At 46.6% G+C, this 14698-nt stretch overlaps 1 protein-coding gene across 1 annotated transcript in view; it reads right to left on the reverse strand.

The window, feature by feature from the left end:
* Nucleotides 1-14698, reverse strand: part of VWA2 (von Willebrand factor A domain containing 2) — a 270127-nt gene that overhangs the window by 44377 nt on the left and 211052 nt on the right. The window contains exons 11-12 of the mRNA XM_085603290.1: nt 12520-13098; nt 9706-10257 (exon numbers count right to left, since the gene is read on the reverse strand). Of these exons, the coding sequence (XP_085459416.1) occupies nt 9706-10257; nt 12520-13098 (1131 nt within the window). The remainder of the gene's footprint in view (nt 1-9705; nt 10258-12519; nt 13099-14698) is intronic.

Genomic DNA, 14698 nt, shown 5'->3' on the forward strand with positions numbered 1-14698 from the left:
AGACATCCATGAACCACTCGAACATGCACGAGCGACAATGCAACACAGGCTGAAAGCAGGTGACGTCCGCAAGGCAGAAGCTCACCCTGTAACTGATCCGCAACACTGCCAACGGCAGTGCCCCCAGTACATGCAGCAGACGTGACTGGAGTCGAGCATGGGTCCGGGATGGTCTGCTATCGCGTCAGTGGCACTGCTTGAAGCGGCATTGGCTTACCCTGCGCCAGTCTACTGGATGAAATGGCACAGCTCGGTGCAATGAGCAGTGTCTGTGTGCAACGGGTGCTGGCGTGGGGTGGGAGTACGTGTGAAGGCCATCTCACGCACGCTAACTACGACCAAGGACTCCTGTGTGTGGTATGTGTGCACGTTGGTCTCACGGCGGGCAGTGCGTAGTGTGGGAGTCGCAAGCAAATGCTCTCGTATCGGTCGGGGGGTGCTGGCCAAAAGCAAATCCATGCTCGGAGCTGCAGATGTGCTACCGCCTGATACTTCAGACAAAGACCATTCATCCCTACAATCAATTCACCATCTGCATGCATACAGGAGAGGTACAGAGGCCTGTCGTGGGTGTGGTGGGATGCCGGCGACCCTGGGACCCATGGTTGATATGCCCAGCACGTTGCACATGATCGGCCTCCCTTTGTCCTACGTTGCCACACAGCTGCCCCCCTCCCACAAGCCCCCACACCTGTGTGCGCTGCGCGGTTGGTTCACGTGCACTCCTATGGCACACCATGGTAATGCCTGTCTGCGCATGTCCAGCGGCATGCCAACAACACCGTGACGCTGGCCTCTGAGGGTGTACGGACACGTAAGTGCAGGCCTATGGTCCAGACAGGGCGGAAACAGGTGTACAGCGGGCAGTGATCGCGCTGCAAATGAGGCTAGGTAACTGACTCATGCATACGCAGGACTGATACACAGAACACTTGGCATGCATGTGCCAAGACACCCTGCGGTCTTGCGCTCCTACATGTTTCCGTACGTGCGGCCCGCCCTCCTGGTGCATGCCACATTGCAACATCGGCTACTGTGGCCCTGGTGGTGACAACACCCCAACGCAGACACACTTACCGCACTTCCTGCCCAAGGCCAGGTCCGAGCCACGTCCTGCTCCCCCTGCCGAATCAGCACACCCCTGCACTGACCAGACGTATGCCGGACCAGCACACGCCGCTCGTGCATACAGGGTGATGCGTGCGGATCTACATGTCCAGGGTCACTGCCAACACTGAGGTGACATGGTGTCGTCCGCTGAAGATAGCACACTGTGAAGTTGCAGGGCCCGAACACATCATGCTGACACAATGACCACACGGGCACACTTGCTCAGATTGTGTGAATGGCTATGTGCACGTGCGCACGGCCACATTTATTAGCAGGCACACATGCTGAGTGACACGTGTGTTGGATGTGTGTGGGGAGTGTGCACACCAGCCGGCAAGGGCTGCCTGGTGCAGTCAGACATAGACAACAGTGTACAGCGTAAAGAACACAACCATTCAACCATAAGGGCCCCATGACTTGTGCTGCACAGAGTCAGTGGCCCCGGATGCCCAGCACAGGCCTAGCACTGCACGGGCCTAGCGCGACACGGGCTTTCGTCCGGAGTGAGCCGAATCTTTCTCTTACTCCTCTCAGTGCGTTCACTGGTGTGGACTCGGCCATTCATGATTCGCGACCAGGTGCTGGATGTGGAACCTACTGTTCTACAGGGTAGGCTTGAGCACTCATATACGTGTCGCCGGCTGGCGTTGAACAGGGTTAGTGGCACCATGTGTCGCCGGCTGGCGTTGAACAGGGTTAGTGGCACCACGTGTCGCCGGCCTGCCATATGGAACTATGCCACACTGATCGAAGGGGGTTGGTGCTGTGGTCGCTGGCACAGGCTTGGGGGTCACTGCCACTCAGGACTCAGTTCCACATGTGGGACCTACTGGGCCGAAGAGGACGCCGGAGGAGTATGTAAACGAGGACGGAGTAATGTCGGCCAGAGTAGGGGGAGCCAGCGATGGTCTGCTGAGGCTGCAGAGGTCGCGGAGCTGGTGCTTGGAGCTTGCATCGGCACGTGGTGGGCCTTCTTTGCCACACAACGGTGTAGGCAGATGAGCGGAGCCTCGTTGGTGCACTGGGGCAGGCATGACGGGTCTGTGGTCCAGCAGCACGAGGTGCAGCAGGCGCACAGGGATGCAGGCCCCGCCGCGATCGGCACAGGAGTCGTGGCGGCCTGCGGTGCGCCACCCTGGCAGGCGTGTTGTCCAATCCGAATGAGGACCACGAGCGTTGGGGCGGGCTTTTTGATCACACCCCTACGCAGGCCTGGCGTACGCAGGTCCAACCCACTACGCATGCACATGCAGATGGGGACGTAACGTGCGACATTTCCGCATTCTGCAACGCAGCCTGTGGGGACATAGTGGCGTCCACTGGCCACTTCACTCCATGCACCAGCAGTTGTACTCCACATGGCCAATCCCGTGGTGTGCACTCTTTGGTCTGTCGGGCACCACCACGCCACACCTGGCATTGGATGGGTTGACATTCCTTGGTAACTTTCCGCTCTCGCAAATGCCTGCTCCATGCCTCTCCTCACATCCTGCTATTGTGTGTCTGTGGTGCCATGCCGTGGCTGGGTTGTGTGCGTGACATGGCCGGATTCCTAATGGGGTCGTTTTGTCGTGTCTGGTCGGTTGGTATGTTGTGTGTCATGTTGTCTGTAGTTGTGCTGCGTGCCCATAGGCAGTGTCATGAGTTGCATGACTGTGGGTCTTCCGGTATGGCTCTTGGCTGGGCTCCCTTTCATGCTGCAGTTAGTCGTCCTGCTTAGCACCAGCAGAAGGCAGGTGTAAAATCCCTGCTGCTACCGCGACTTATCGCCTGTTTTCAGTTCGCATCGCGGATCTGGCAGTTCGTTGTGAATGTTGTGTTGTGGTTTTTACATGTGTTTTTGCAGGGGAACGCCTACTCTGCATTTCATTAGTGTTAGTTGGTGGTGTCCACCATGGGGATACATTTTGGGGCAGTTATCGCGTGAATACTGGCGATGTCTGCTGTTTGCACTGGCTTGTGAATGGGGTGTTAAATCTATCTCCACTTTTGATGCGTTAATGTGGAGATAAATCGGAGATGAGTCTTTGTGACTATGACCCTGTGTGTTCTGTTCCTCCCCTTCCACTGCCTGCTTCTCCACTACTCCCCACCTATGCGTACTCCCGTCTGATCCGGGAATCTGCTTATCTTTTCTGATCTCTCTACTCCTTCCCCTCTAGACACCCCAACTCAATCTTTCTTACACTCCCTCAGCCACCTCTCTGTGCCGCTCACTTACAAACTTCTTTACTTTCGGTCATAACCCACTTCTCTGCACACCTCTGCCCCTCACCTTACCTCTACAGAACACTGTACCGCTCCTCAACCGTCACTGTCCCATTCCTTTACACACTTCTGCCCCCTTTCAACTGCACACCCCTGTCCCATCTCCTCTACACAGTACTGCCCCCTGTCCTCGTGCTCCTCTGATCCCTTTCCGTGCCTCAATGTCCTGCGCTGTTACCCAGGTGGCTGAAGACACAGGACTGGGCTACATTACAGCAAACCACGGGAGTATTGGGACAATGTAGCACACCAGAGGGCGGTGGATGCATTGTAGCACAGCACTGAACTAGACTGCTCTACAGCAGATCACATAACAGAGCTACAATGCTCCACAGCACAAGGCAGTGGCTTCTTTGTAGCATGACACAGGAATGGACTGCATCACAGCACATCGCAGTACAGTGGCTACGTGGCAGCATATCACAGGGCAGGGGCTACAGTGTGCCAACTCACAGGATTGGGCTATGTCCTGGGCCTTCACAGGGCATCAGCTACATTCAAGCATATGGCCTGTCATGAATACTTTGAAGTACAGCATTATAAAGGCTGAAATAGTTGTGTATCGTAGAGTAACACCTGTGCAGCAGCAGTGTTTCTAGAACAGTGGCTTTGTTGCGTGCCATAGGAAGGCAGCGCCTACACTGTGCGTCATAGAACTGCAGCACAGGCACTGCATTCTGGCACACGATTTGAGAGTAGCTGCAGCGTAGAACATCCTAGAGCAATAGCCAGCCTGTACCTGCACTCTGGTAATGAAAGAGCAATGGGTACACTGCTGTGGATTAGGTAACCATGGCTACACTGTAACACTGTGTGCATTGCAGTCACCTATATGTCAATGGCAACACTGCAACCCATCACAGCTCAACAGATAAAACGTGGCATTCTGAAGGACAATGACCCATGTGTAACACACTGTAGGGCCAGTTGGTAAACTCTAAGATACCATGTAACAATAGGCACACCAAAACGCATCAGAGAAAATGGGAAGATTGCGGTCTACTGTAGGACAACGGCTATACTGTGACATATCACAGGACAAGGGCGACATCATCACCCATTATTATCTTATGGATTCGTCCACTGCCTTAACCTGTAACATGGGGGGTAGCTCTTGTGTCTGAATACTCAGAAGATAGAGGGGGTACTCCCACCAACCACTCTCCGTCACCCACCAACCGGGGGATGGGGGGAAGGTCATGTTTGACAGGGGGAGCAGTGAGTGTCCCCTTCCTGTCAGGTCAAAATGGGACTGGTGCATTGCTGCCTCTACAACCACAGTCTAATGTGATTTTTTTTGCCTGCATTTCCAAGTACAGTTTTCTCACACTCAGAGCAAAATTCCAATCAATAATTCTGCTCTGCCAGACTTGTACTCAGGGCTTAGGGAGAGTATTAATTGTCTGGAGCACCGTTAAACTATTTAAATGTTTCATGAGTTTCAAAATGTACTACCTTTACCCCAGCACCCGGGGTAAAAAGTGTTGTTTGTCTTGGTTTATTTCATGAGTGCCCATTCATAAATGATCTAAAGACGTTTAGCTTTGGCCAAAATCTTCAAAAAATTGAGGTATGAAAACCTGTTGAAAAAGGGTTTGACTACTCTATTTTTGGTTCAAAGTAAAGCTATTTACCCTGATATGGTCCTGCAAAGGAAACCAGTACATGTAGAATTACATACTTTCCTGTCTTTGTAATTTGGGAGGTAGGCTACTGCCTAGTCACTAAAACTAGACTATGCACATTTATTGTAGAAACCGTTCTGCTTTTAAGGACGCTGTCATTTGAACCCCTTGGTAAAAAAATGCTCCATACCTAGGAACAACCTCTCAAAACCGTATAATACCTGTAAATATTTGCCTTGGAGGAGTTACTGGACCTGCTGACTGGCATCACTGCACTGTTTAGTGTCACTCATTTATAAAATTTCATTTAATTTAATCCATTTCTCATGATGCACTCAGATGTCCAATCTCCAGCTCCCTTTAACTGGACGATGACGTCACAAGCATTGACACATCAGCTGCATGTCTCTCTGCTACTCTCCAGTCAGACCTGCTGGCACAGAACTAGAGGGTCCAAGTGGACTCCTCTTTTCAAGTCTGGTCTGTGGATCCGCCACTCCAGCTCCTTTATGACCAACAGATGCAATATTATCCAATAACATCAGCTGATCGAGAACCCGGAACACAGGATTCCGTTGTGCAATAGTGCGCCAGAGGTTTCAGGTGGAAATCAGGCCCAGAAATCACAAAGATTGCTGTTGCCATCTGCCCTTGATTCCTCAGTCATGACCTAATCAATGACTGAGGCTTAGGTAATAACAGCACAAAATGATTTTACTGCCTCCGAGTTTTGAGGTTATACTGAGCTCATATCAGTGTGAAATTCTATTTGCGTTAATTCCAATCTCTGTGTTGCTGATCATACAATTTCTGATCCATTTGCGGCTGAACCACTCTTTACGTGGCTTGGAAAGACTTTTTGAGAAATGGCATAAGAATAATCTAATAGTAGATGGGCCATGACTGCTTCATGATGTAGTAGTTACACAAGAGGTGTCCATGCCTTCATCAACATTATGCAGTATATTTTTTCTAACATTTTACGATGATTTTGCATCACGAAAGTTGCATAAACCGGTGCAAAATGTTTATTTGAAATTTACTTTCAGCACATAACTTGTTTGGGTTGAAAAGTCACCCAAAAGTAACACAAAGTACGGCTAAGCACTGCTTTGCAATACCTAGCATCAAGGGGGTATTTAACTGAAAAAAACTAAGGTTATAGGGACATTATAGTTAAGCTCACGTTTTACCCACAAATCCATAGAAATTCGGCAGTTATAGTTATACTTATAGTTATACTTTTGTTAAGAAACTATAACTCGTGGCCTAAAGTTACTTAACGGGACAAGTTATAATTTCTTCAAATAGGTAGAACTATAAGTATAACTATAACTGCTGAATTTCTATGGTTTTGTGTGGGTAAAATGTGAATCTAACTATAATGTCCCTATAACCTTTGGATTTTTTCAGTGAATTTCAATTTTTTTAACGTAAACTAATATATAATTACCATACATTAACACACCACCATCCGGCCTTTCTAATAAACTGGGAGGAGGGCAAGCAGCCCCCCTTCTCGGGCTAAATTTTGGCCCCAGGGACCCCATCCCCTAAGGCCCGGCCGTAATTAGAAAAGGGAGGGTGGGGCAGAGGAACCCCCTTCTGGAGCCATTAATGGTCCCAGGGACCCCATCCCACAGGGCCGGCTCCTTCTATGTCCTGGAGTGCCCACCCCGGGACATAGCAGTTTGCCTGCGTGCAGTGGCACGAGCTGGGAAACCTGTGTTTGCTCTCGCTTAGCGGGAGCAATTTCAAAGCTCCCGCCAAGCGAGAGCAAACAGGAAGTCTGCTACCAGCTGGTGGGAGCTTTAAAAATGCTTAGCTGGAAGTGAACTTCAGATCTGTTTAACTGCCATCAGTGATGTGGGTACGGAAACAGATCTGAATATTTCTCCCACCGCAGGGAGCAGCATTTTTAGCTGCTCGCTGTGGGCAGGAGCAATGCTGGGTCCCGATGGATGCAGGTAGTTGGCTGGGGCCACAGGAGACTTGGGGCTCCCCCCATGGCCCCAACAAGGATATGGTGGGTGTCCTAGGTGTGCATCAGGTCACCTACCCTTTGTTGGCTGGGTCCAAGGGGATGGAGTCCCCGGGGCTGATATCAGTGCCCCCATCCCCCTTTACAATATGGCTGGGCCCTGGGAGATGGTGTCCCCGGGCCGAAATTGGCCCAGGGAGGGGGAGGGCTGCCTGTAACTATAACAAGTGACTATAACTCGTGCCCTAAGGTAACTATAAATATCGCCCTCACCATGCACTGCTAATTACACCACATATTACATCACTAATGACATCTTCTATGACATCATTGATAATCAGTGCAACATTTGCAGTCAAAATAATGATGAGAAAACTGTGCATGACAGGAATGCGAGTTATAGTCACTTTAGCGCATGAGTTATAGTTACTTAAGATAACTATAACTGCTGAATTTCTATGGTTTTGTGTGTGTAAAATCTGAACCTAACTATAACGTCCCTGTTTTTAGAGATATAACACCAGTATACTTATGGGTAGGTCAGATTTTACAATGTTTTGCAAATAACTCTGGCCCCATTTGAAGAATCTGTAAACCTAAAAAATAAAATTGTCTTTTTGGAGTTCTTTATGGACATTTTCATGCAGCTCCATCAAGCAGAGAACCAAAAAAGGTGGGGGTCTCAAGAATGACATTTTCCATGTCCCACAGGATTCCTAACTCCTAGATACACAAAGAAGAGCTGAACAAAATTACATCTAATTTGCTTGAAAGTAGAAATGTACTCAAGGAAGTGTCTTTGATTTGGTGTAAATCTGCTGAGTAGTTTTTTACAAAATCAGTTTTGAAAAAGGATTCTGTTCTGAGCATGAAGCAGTTAAATATTATAGCTATTTATGGAGCTCTGCGAACCTGATTTCAATGGCCTCCACAGACACAAAACTAAAAAAAAACGTACTCAAATCTGATTAGCTTTGGAAGCTATTGCTCCTATATTCCCTTTCAGTTCCATGAATCCTAAGACAGGTCCATAGAACCGAAACCCTCCGATTGGCTGATAAAAACATCAAGAAAAACGTTTCAGCTGCCTTTACAGGATGTAAAGTGTCAGACAATGTGTCAGAGAAAAAAAGGGGGACATAAGGGGCAGAGTAAGTAAAGCCCGACAGACAGGCAAAAAAATACTGATTCTGCCAAGACCTTGTTTTACTCTCCGCAAAGCAGGCCTTGAGATCCATGAATCTTGGCTGGGGATTGCAAATTTGGTGCAACCCTCAGTAGACACAGCAGGCATCAAGGATCCATTTTGGCCCATTTATGGACTTAGCAAATCCAAAACAAGATTTATGGACCCCATGAAAAGTCCAACGTAAGTGTATGATCTGGTAGGAGTTTGTAAAACTTAAAAAAAAAAAAACAGAGCCTGTGGGATTTGGCCGCTGGGGAGGTTGCGTGCAAGGTCAGGTGCAGTGGTCAAGCCCTGCTGATGGTTGGGGTTAAAATGGGTTTGTGGTTGTAAACAGGTGGTTAGGCACAAGGGACATTCGGATGTGCTAAAAAATAAAGGATAACGTGAAGTTATGATTAGCTTTGGTTATCAGGCCTTAGTGTATGTTTAAAAATAAATCTGAAATTCAGTGAAAAGGCACAGGTTGGGTCCCTTTATGGTTGCACAACAAAAACATATAACCACTCACATTTGCCAGATATGATTAGGTAAACTAACCATAACCTGTGACCATCATGCACTGCTTAGACCTTGCATTGACACCACTCATGAATATGATAAATTACATCACTGACAAAATGCTGAGTGCCATCATCGATGGCATAACTAACATGCAAGTTGAAAACTATTTACATCTGAAAATCATCCATAAGACGACAACCAACCACCCACCTACCACCACTACAAAGGGTGATCAAACCTTTGATGGGAGAGAAATATTTAACCCACCAGGTAGAATAAAGAGAAACAACTGCTTTTTGGCAACAACTTTGTCCTCAATAAAAGATTTAATGCAAGCTAGTGCTGTTCAGGAAACAACAAATACGTCCCAATTTAAGCAGCCTTTCAACATGTAATCACTTAGTACCAAAGAAAAAGAAAGCACCTGTTTTCCCCAACCTCACTTTCCCTGGGATGTGCAATGCAGCAGCCTTCTGCACTGGGTCATGTGTGTAATTGTCTTTTGCCTTGCTGTTGAATTTAAGCAGTCAAAGATCATTATGGCAAAAGAACAACAGTCAACACCAAGATAAATAGCTCAGACTACAACCGAACTGATGAATAGTCAAAAAAGGATTGGTTTTATTCTTACATCAGATCTTCTTGCAATCTGTTCAAAGTGAAAAGACTGAATTCGTGGCACATATGACTCTTTTTCTATTGCGACAATGATCCTTAATTGGCTTGATTTACATACATTGAGAGCTGAGTTTCTCGCTTAAGAATGTTGTTATAGTACAACGTTTGGCTGTTGCTATGTAAGTGATGGTGGTGTCTGATCCATGCCTAACTTGGGACACCTATAAGGAAACTGTTTAATTGGTTCTGACTAAGTGTGCTGTTCTGTGCTAGTGCCCCAGCTACCAATTGTAAACATCTCTTGTGCCTCGTTGTTGAGGTTTTTATTGTCACTGGCTGCTTTCAAGTGCTAAAACAACTTTCTGGTGGTACATGAAACGAAACAATAGAACAAATAAATGGCTGTGTCTTACCTTCACACACTCTTTGGACAACAAGATCTTCAAAGAGCATGAGATCCTCGTAGGATGGAACCTGGATTAAATAATTGTCTGAGCCGGCGATCCTCAGTAAGGAGCCCCTCTGTATGTCCCCAACACCAATAACAAAGATGGACACTCCATTGTTCTTCAGCTTCTGAGCAGGTACAGTGGCATCCTCAGCTCCAGTTCCATCTGTTATCACCACCACAGCCTTGTTAACACCAGGCCTGGCACCCTTTTGAATGGTCATGACATCACTGTAGATGTGCAGCAAGGCACTGCCAGTGGAAGCCACGCCTCCAATGAAGGAGGCCTGGTTGATGGCTTGGAGAAGGCTTGAACTTGTGTCATGGGCATCTAGAGCAAAGACAGTCCGAGGCCGGCTGCCATATGTGACCAGGCCAATCTGGGTCACATCTCGGTTTATATCAAATTGCAGAGAGGTGCTTCTAATAAAGTTCCTCAGCTGACCAATATTTTCTCTGCTGACACCAGCCGAGGCATCAATTGCAAACACCAGGTCCAATGATTGTGCTTGACAGCCTAGAAAAAAGACAGGTATCCAGTTTTTAGACCATGCAAGAGAAATTAAAGTAACATTTAGGGCCTGATTTGGAATTTGAAGGACGTTTACTCCATTAGAATGGGGAAGGATAATATTTCCGCCATCCTGAGAGACGTATGCATGCCAAATTTAGAGTTGCCCACCGGCCCTGCGGCAACTCTCTACATTGATACTGTCATGGTGGTTCCCAGCAAACAGAAAACGTACGACGGACTGTACCATCAGCCGTGATGGCTGTCCATCAAACTTTTCAAAACCTTTTGGTTTTTCAAAAACAAACTCTCACAGCAGAAGTTTGTTTTTGAAATAAATAATGCCACCATACACACTTAGAGATTTATCCTAGTGTGTGGGGGTCATTATTGTTTTTTTCTGTACCTTTTCACCAGGTTTTTCCTGGCGATGATGGACAGAAAAAAAAAGACTTTACACCAGAAGAACAGTGTAAAGTCATTCCTCAGCTCCTACTCAGCCAGGCCATCAGAAGAAGTATTCGGTCGACAAAGTCAATGGGGGCTCCATCACCTAAATATTTATGGCCCATCTGATTCTAAAGAAGGGCGGGCAGACTAAGAGCAGGTGGACAGGGTAAAGACGTTTTAAGGCATCGGCGAAGTGGACAATTGCCCAGGGCCCCCACATTCTGAGCGGACCACAGGAAACTGATCATTCTTATTTTCTCTCACTCTTTCTAACTGTTATTGATTTTCCTTTCACAACCCTTTTTTCCTCTATATCGGACTCTTTTTCCTTTCTACCCAGTGTCATTTTAAGGATTTTGTGCACTGGGGGAAGGCACATTTCAGCTATTTTGTGTTAAAGTTTAAGTATAATTCAAGATTGTTTGGCATCATGCAGGCTTGAATTATGAGAACATTTATAATAACATTAACGTTTTTTTCCAAATAGGGGACCTCAAACTATGTCTTGCCTGGTGTCCCTATAATACTTAGCATGACATGGGGACAGGGTACTCCATTGTGCTTGCGATGGAGTACTCTGCCTGTCAAACTTGAAATCAGACCCTTATCGTGCCCCTGACCCCTCCCCCCCAATAATTTTCGGCTTTTCCAATTCTTTAGAAAGGGTTTGTAAAGGGATTAGTAGAATGGATTTTAAATAGGTTTATTCTCAAGAGTGATATGACCTGTAAATCTATTTGATGGAGTGAGTCAGCTATAGGGTAAGAGCAGATTGACAATGGCTGAGGACCTGGAGGAACCTTCAGTTGTTTGCCAGCCTATGGTTACTTTCAGCAGCGTGCCTTCACAGCATCTGGAAGCAATTCCTACGTGGGAACATATACAATTAAAGGAGAGGCCAAGAGAATTTTGATTTGGGAAAAAGAGAGAAGGAAAGAGGAAGGAGTCTAGTGAATGGAATCATCTGCCCCAGAATACTGTGTTCTTGCAGATTCGACTATAGGGCATTGTGAGAAGACAGCCTCAGCCATCTGGTTGTCTAGATAGAGTGGCATCAAGTCATGCACTGCTCTTAGACAGTGAATACATGTTCAGGATAAACTAGCCTCCTCTGCTCTGAGATAGACAGGGAAGCTGGGGTGCACAGGAAAGGTGGTTTACTAAATAGCCCTACTTCAGATTTGCCACTTTTACAATAAAACCCATAGCAGATGCAAGAGAACTGGATTGTTGGTCATGGATAGGGCCAAATGATCTCCATGGTGGCTGAGTAAAATCTGAAAAACAAGGTGATCCAGCAAATCTATTCTATGAAGGATTGAGCGCTGCTTTACAAACTAAATCTGATATCTAGCCACCCACCACAAATTCCGAAGGGGAAGCTGTTCCACAGGGTCAGTTTCCACTTTGCAAATCATTTACCCACCAACCTCAGGTGTTGTTAATCGATCCCCAGTTTGTCACCACAACTGTGGACATAAATCATTACATCCCAATTCGCAAATAGGTGGGGAAAGCACCTTTCATGCCACTCCTAATTACTATTTGGGATGGATTGCAAAAGCCATTTTTCATGTGAAAAATACTTTTCTGGCTCACAAAATCTCTTTTGTTCATTGCACAAAGGTGTTTTGCGATCACAAACCCTGATTTCATGAATCACAGGCTTATATAAGGAATTAGAAAGAAATCTTGAGGAAACAATAAGAAGCTCAGGCAGATAGAGTGATAAAGAAAAGTAAAGGAAAACATATAGAAATTGACAGGCCAAGAGATACAGACAGGTAAACAAATGAATAAATACAAAACAGTGCATACCTAAGTTGTCAACACTGCAGATTTTCTTGTGGAGGGCATGGATCTTGTTGTGGAGGTCCTCTGCCCTGGAGTACGTTACTGTTTGTAGTATATTTCCTGTAATATCATCCAGCTCAGTCTTAAGCGCATCGCTTCCCACCCCGATAAGGAACACGTCTAGGTCCCTGGCATACTTTGCAGGCTCAGTCACCGAATCCTGGGACTTAGACCCAGCCAGGAGGACAACCACACGAGGCAGGTCATCACGTACATCCGCATAGGCTGGCATGCTCTTGAATCCATGTTGTGTGACCTGACGGAGTGCTTTCCCAGTGAGCAAACTACCCCCAAGGAAACGCATGCCATCAATGTACTTGAGCAGCTCGCTCACGTCCCGGTACTCTCCAATCCGCACTACCATACGAACATCGCTGGCATACTGAGCCACACCCACATTCACAGGGGAGTCGGCCATCATCACAGCCTGAATGAACCGCTTCAAGAAAGATTTGTGTCGCAGAAACCCCTCCAGTGTGGTCGCGGACGAGCTGTCCACCAGGAAGAGAAGATCCACACTGCATTCAAGACTCAGCTTTGGCGCTGTATAAATTGAAAAAAACCACTGTATTAGGCAGTTGTCATCACCAAAACCTCAAACGACACTTCATAATAATAGACAGCGCTAGAGTGACTATATATCAGATCCAAAGTCTTTGTGGATCATTAACACTCAAATGCATCTTAGTGACTGCAAAATACTGGGGGGCGCAGCTTGGTCAGTAAGATTGAAGGGTGTAAACTTCAGATTTTTCAGCAATCACGCTGGCATAACTTGTTAAAATACATTATGACAAGCAGGACATGACAGGGGCTTAAGAAGCAATAGAAAGAGAGCAGTGCAGATTGTTAATGGTACTTGAAACAATAGTTTTCAAACTAAGTTTTATGGTAGAGAAGAGGGAAAGTGTGTGTGTGTTTTTGTCTGTGTGCTTGTAAAAATCCAATGAGAAATCCAATAAACACCTCACCTTACCCGACTGAAAGCACCTGTACCCAGCTATTTACTACTGAATACATTTTATAGAGGGGAGTGTAACACCCCAAACATCCCCCTGAAGCTACGCGCCAGGCAAAATACCATGAGATTTCCATGACACATCGAAAACACACACTGGTAAATGCTCAATCACAAGCCCAAATATGCGTTAGTTTTAGTGCCCCTGGTTTTTGAGTTGTTGCTAGGGTCTGGAGCCTTTGGGAGGAATTGCTGAACCAAACCCCCTTAAGAGGTGGGACCTCTAAACCACAGCGGCTGCAGTCTGCCCCTCGCACCCCTGCTTTGCTTAGGAGTTTCCAAAACATTGCGTGGTACCAGTGGTTTACTCACTAAGCAACAGTAATGTGGCCTCTGCACAGCAGAATTACAGCACTGTTGTAATAAATTGTTTTGAATTTCCAACTACACAGCACAGTTTCCAAACTTCATTTCTCTGATGGCTCACTAGGACAGCAGCCTTTCAGAGCTTCACTTCTGAGGAAGAGTTTCAAAGAGAAGTTGAGTGCAATATATAACCACATTCATCCAATATTACTGTTCACAGACAGATGATCCATATTAGAATCAGGAGCATCTCATGTTCTAGGAGTCAGAACGCTGACAAACACATATTTAGCAGGGGTCAAAGAGGTTTGAGGTCAATGGGAGACATCCTAACACCAGCATCCTTCTGTAAAAATAGCATTAACTGAGGATTGCCCCTTTCCAGCCATTATTCACTTTTTTATTCTTTTCTTCTCATTCTCCGTAAAGCTGCGTCAGAATATTGGTAATGCTAAACGTATCCAGTTCAAACAGTGCATTATGGCCTAAGTGGTAGGGTGATGGTCAACCACTGTATCCCTTCTCGTGAGCCTAACCCAGATGCAAGACAAGCTGCTGCGTGAGCCCAGGGTCTTCCTCAAGGGCAGTGCCCAGCGCTTTAAATGAAGATATTATGTCTGTCTTACTTCTGGATATGGAAACACACTATCATCGGGTAGCAAAAGTGACATGAGCTCTAAAGAATGCAAAGAAAAATGCCCACCCCTTCCTTTAGTTTGGTTGTTACAAAACGATAAATTAGGGTGCAGTGTGCCTCACAGCCCCATGTGCCTTGATGTAAGAGTTGCCGATGCACTAAAGATAGCTATGTCTTTGAAC

This window comes from Triturus cristatus, chromosome 1_2, assembly GCF_964204655.1.
Source record: "Triturus cristatus chromosome 1_2, aTriCri1.1, whole genome shotgun sequence".
Classification (NCBI taxonomy): Eukaryota; Metazoa; Chordata; class Amphibia; order Caudata; family Salamandridae; genus Triturus; species Triturus cristatus.